The sequence below is a fragment of the Podarcis vaucheri genome, assembly GCF_965113315.1.
Source record: "Podarcis vaucheri genome assembly, chromosome: 4".
Lineage (NCBI taxonomy): Eukaryota > Metazoa > Chordata > Lepidosauria > Squamata > Lacertidae > Podarcis > Podarcis vaucheri.
The window spans coordinates 66,241,658-66,246,832 of NC_138762.1; the positions used below are offsets into that span (position 1 = coordinate 66,241,658).

General features: G+C 41.8%; 1 protein-coding gene across 1 annotated transcript; it reads right to left on the minus strand.

The window, feature by feature from the left end:
• On the minus strand, positions 1–4,903 carry SAT1 (spermidine/spermine N1-acetyltransferase 1). The gene is made up of 6 exons (XM_082220462.1): positions 4,620–4,903; positions 3,166–3,217; positions 2,986–3,069; positions 1,550–1,651; positions 1,414–1,454; positions 1–550 (listed from the first exon to the last, which is right to left on the minus strand). The coding sequence occupies exons 1-6, from the start codon at positions 4,683–4,685 to the stop codon at positions 380–382; spliced, it is 516 nt and encodes a 171-aa protein (XP_082076588.1). The 5' UTR covers positions 4,686–4,903; the 3' UTR covers positions 1–379.
• Between the last annotated feature and the right edge of the window lie 272 nt (positions 4,904–5,175).

Consider the following 5,175-nt stretch of genomic DNA (forward strand, 5'->3'; position numbering starts at 1 on the left):
GTCGCTAGCATGAAAAACAGTTTATTTGCTTTTGAATGCAAATAATTAAGAAAAAACCCTACCAGTGTGTACACTGTACACATTTGAATGACACTTGCAAGAATGAAGTTATATACAATATACATTTCTGGATCACGGGTGTACTGATGAGAGGATGGAGGCAGACAAGTAACTTGACTCTGTAACTGTCACTGCCTGTGGGATTAGAGTCCCCAAACTCCAGCAATCATATTTATGCCACTGGTAATAAACAATAAAGCTTTTGAATTAGGGTCCATATTAACTTATTTCATTACTACAAGGTTGGATAGGAAACAGGAAGGACAGTCAAAAAGGAATTATTGGATGCAAATTGCTATTGTCCTGAGAGCTCAGCTCCTCACTCTTCAGCTGCCATCTTCATCAAGTACTCCTTGTCTATTTTGAAAAGTCTCCATCCTTCCTCAGATGACAGGTCAGAAGCTCCCCGTCTCTTGTAGAACCTGATGGAAGGCTCATTCCACTCAGCTACTAAGAAGTGCATACTGCTGCAACGGCATTTGACAGCCACCTAGAGAAAGAAAATGGGCAGGAATAATTAAGGGAGTATTTCTGTGTGCTGGGATGTGGTACTGCTTCTTAAAAAAAGTTCTATGTAGGGAATTTCCAGATGTGGTAGCAGTTACGTTGTTTCACTGAATCCCTACTTGATCTATTTTCTAGGTTCCCTAGTCTACTATAAATCTCTTGAAAACGAAGAGCTCTAGGATAAGTTACAAAAAACATTCCCAATGTGCTTCTTGAGCAGTTTGCAACCTTGAACAAATAATGCCAATATGCAACTGAAGCAGAAGGGGAACCCTAAATATCTGAATGGCCTGGTGGATATTGCAATATTCACAAGTTCAAACGTAGTGGTGTGCTTCTGCTGTACAGTATTTCCTTGAAAAGACACATGGTACTGAGCCACGCTACATTTGGTCATGCGGTTTACTACTTATACCTCCTTTGAGAGGATGTTTCCAAGGTGGACTGGTCATCTGAACACTCCCATCATCAGAACAATGAGGCAGTGTGCTACCACAGAGAACTCTATCATGGGCCAGGCTGTCACAAAGAAGGCAGCACCATTAATCCAAGGAAGGATATTTAAAAGTTGCATGAGAGATATCCCAATAGGTGCAGGAAATGCTTTAATGACACAACTCTGTTGAAAACATTTATGTAAAAAAAATTACATGTTGGGACGTGTTCTAAATAAAAGTACTTCGTGTACCTATTGGGATACTGCTTTCTATGCTGTATTAATGCAAACTCAATCAAAGGCACACTTATCAATGGGCACTGCACAATCTGGATTGAATAATTTCCCAACTAAGTGTGATTTTGGTTAAGTGATCATTTTAGAACACTTTTCCCATATCAGTTTCTTACCTGACTTAAATTCTTTAGAATTTCTGAACCAATGCCCAAACCTAAAAATAAAACAAGTGCAATTTTATTAGTCGTGTTTTTAGAAGAGTTGAATCAAACTTAATTGTAAAATGTTTCCTTAAAATTTAAATGGTACCTCTGAACTCATTCATTACAAAGAAGTCTTCAAGATACAGCAGTTTTCCAATCCATGGGTCATACGTGAAGTAATACATGGCAAAGCCCACAACACTGTATCCTGCAACAAAACATATTTATTTTACATACATGTGCATACATACAGAGTACCTTTTTAATAAAGCAACATGTTAGTATATACGAAATATCACATGCTTGTGCCAAAATAGTCACTCCGAACATGCAAAATTAATCTTATGATGCAATAAGCCAAGTTTAGCACTCATCACATTATAATGAATTGCAGTTTAAGTAAGACAGGAATTCCTAGCAAGTTAAGGCCATCCTGGAAAGTTCTAAGACCCTCAAAAACCAGCATCATATTTTTTGGTCACAGTTTCATGTTGTTCTTGCACATACCCAGGAATTACGTAATTGCAACACCTGGCAAGTTGTGTCAACAATTACATCATAATTATAGCCTTTTGCTGGAGAGTCTCTGTACATACCCTATTGATACCACTTTGGAAAACAATTCAGGCTTCTACAATTTTACACGGCAGATCAGAATATTGTGGCAAACATTTCAACTCTGCTTCCTTCTAGATTTTGGAACATAAAACTCCCAAAGCAAAAGCCCCTGAAGTTTGTTTTCCACATTAATTGATGTCCATTTGTTTACAATGCAATCACTCTTTTTTTTTAAAGGACGAGACTACAGGATTGCCTTTGTGACAGCTAAGAGCAAATACAGCAGCTATTATTTTTCCAATATGAATATTTCAAGGAAATAGTGGTTGCTTTCAAGTGTTTTCTTTGTTTCATTGCTTGCCTCATTCTCCTATGCTTCTGCTTGCAAAGGGAACAATTGTTCACTATCCTTACTACATCCTAGTCAATATTCATATTTAGAACTTCAATCTTGTTACATGTAATCCAAGGAACAGAGTTACATACAGGATTTCTGATCTACCGAGTGTTTTGTATATGCTTTTTTCTCTTTCTTTTTGAGGTACATTTTTGGAATAGGATTTGACCCTGGAGACCTTACCTCATATATCATGATCATCTACTTTATTGTGTAACGGATCTTTTAGTTACCTCCCCGCCCATCCATGTACACGGAAGGGCCATGTACATGGCGAAGCTAGAGACTGTAACCTGAAGATTGGGGACAAATTAAAGAAAACATGTGATTCAACAGGATTACATAGTGATAAGTCAGGGTCAAACAAAAACAGCCATGTAACGAAGTGGAATTATAGTTTTGTTCTTTTACGATTATACCTGGTTCTCCATCACCTTCAGGATAACTGAACAATAAGATACAATTTGAAAAGTTCAGTAAGTTTTAGCATTCACCTTTGCAATGAAGTATGGCTAGAGTCTTACTTATTATAAGCATTGTTATTTACATTCTGTGATTTTCTAATTAATTTTTTAAAAAAGTTTCACCTTCGGCTGTCCAGTGTTCTTTTGGCACTTCTGCAACAAGGCAGTGGTAGAAGGGATGTTCTCCAAAGCCGTCCTCAAGTAGATCTACAGGATTACAATAAATGTATTATCTAGCTACAGTTTTCCTATCCCCAGGTTGAATTGTCATAAAACTGTCCTGGTAGTCTTATTTTATATTACCTTTTTCAGTCAGTACCACTTGATCCTCCATTTCTTCATATTTAGCAAGCTCCTGTCCAAAACAAAGCATATATGTTTAGTTATATTTCATTGGACCAACTTCTGTTAACATATTTTGCACTTCTTTTTCTTGCGCCATGGACCACAGTCTATATAGAAAAACCCATTTTATAGAATACTATCTGCTTCGCTTCTGAGAAGAGTGAAAATTCAGTAGGGAACTATACAGTTAATGGATTATGTACAGTATTGATTCTACACCCTGAAGGACCTGAGGGAATTGCCTAAAGATTAATAAGGCAGCCCTTACACGCATTGCCCCCAAAGCAGGCCCTAGTGAACACTTGAGACTTACTTCCAAATAAGGATGCACGGAATTGAGCTGTTCCATTCTTGACATGTTTTAAGCATTTAAAATGACAGGAACGAAAGCGTTAATAATAATTCCAATGTATTTAAGAAATGTAAGTTAATGCTAAACCTTTTTTTTTGGGGGGGGGAATTCCCAAGTGAAATATGTGTTCCTCAATGTTTGTATCTAATGGGACATCCCATCAAAGGAATTAGACCAGATGAACGGCTGAATCACTTTCAAGTGCAGTTCTGGCGCTGGGTCCTTGCTTCCTTTTTTCTTTACAGCAGTCACTTCTGCAGAGGGTAGAAACTGTCTGCAGCCTATTTCGCAACAGCAGGAAGAGGATGTTTTGCCAACTCAGGAGGGCAAAGGTGTCTGTGCCCAGAAGGAAGTTATTTCGCTTGTAGAACAAACAGTTCCCAGCCTCAGTGGCCTACCTTTGCCCTTGAACTGTATGTGCTAAGCTAGACAAGAACTGGAGGGGGGGGGGCTCCTGAAAGATCGAAAACACAAGATCGTTTTTGCTTCCAGAGTAACTGCCATGGCGAGAAATTCTAGGCATGTTTACACTCCAAACGTATAAGATTGCAGTTCAAACTGGTGTGTCGCCGAGTACATACGTGGGGAATTTCTCCCTCGCTATACACACGTCAAACGTTAGCATTTTGGTTTGCTACACAAACCGCCTAAAGCAGGTGCAGGTTTATCTACGGGTAAAAATACTAAGAGATCCGTGTCGTCCAGTCTCTTATTTTTATCCCACCTGAACTATTTTTTTTTTTGTCGTTCCTTTTTTTTAAAAAAAGTCGGAAGGCGTGTGGTGGCAACTGATAAAAATGCCCTACTTCGGCGTGCCTCGCTAAGCAGCCTCTCTGGTTGGCAAAGATAAAAGCGCGCAATTCTTCCTTCCCCCTCCGCCACCCAGGACGGCGCGCTCAGTTCAGAGAACAACTTTTATTATATTAAAAAAAAAGGAAAAACCTCTCAAGAGGCTTAAGACGAAAGGAGGCCAATGGACGTGACTTTTGTTTTTCCACTCTTGTTCATGGCATCTGCTCGTTTCTTGCCTGCGCCTGGCCTGGCGCAGAGCGAGATCTACCTTTATGAGGCGCAGGAGGTCGGCGCAGTCCTCGGGCCGCGCGGCGCGGATACGGAACGAGGCCATTTTCGGCGGCGTTTCCCTTTGCGTCCCCCGCCTCGCGTGAGTCCCCGATAGTTGAAGAGCAGGAGGAGCAGTTTCTTCATTCGCGTCCCGGGCGCGGCGTGGGCAGCTGCGGCGGCGGCGGCACAGTCAGGCTGCCAGCATCCCGCAGCAGCTCTCGGAGCGAAACAGCAAAGCCACCGAACGAGGGCGCAGCGGACTCTACTCCGGGTGCCCGCCGAGCAGCCCCTATTTATGCCACCGCCATCCCCACTCCCAGCCAATCACAAGTTGCCCCTCCATTCTCTCCCCCCCCCGCGCGCCGTTCCTCCTTCATCTCTTACCTCATCTTTCCAGGAAATGATGCCGGGTGGAAACTTCTGACTCATCAAGGCCCGAGGCAAAAGGCAAGCAAGGCTGTGCGGAGACCGCCACCTTCTGGAGCGAGCAACCCGCACATCACCGCGCCCTGGAGGGAGAGGAGAGGGCCTTTGTCTCAGGCTTCCTGACCTCC

Coding starts and splice junctions, on each gene's coding strand:
- SAT1 (XM_082220462.1), bottom strand. CDS start 4,685: ATGGCCTCGTTCCGTATCCGCGCCGCGCGGCCCGAGGACTGCGCCGAC. Junction 1,455..1,549: donor TGTAATGAATGAGTTCAGAG/GTACCATTTAAA, acceptor TTTTATTTTTAG/GTTTGGGCATTGGTTCAGAA. Junction 551..1,413: donor TTCTAAAGAATTTAAGTCAG/GTAAGAAACTGA, acceptor TTCTTTCTCTAG/GTGGCTGTCAAATGCCGTTG.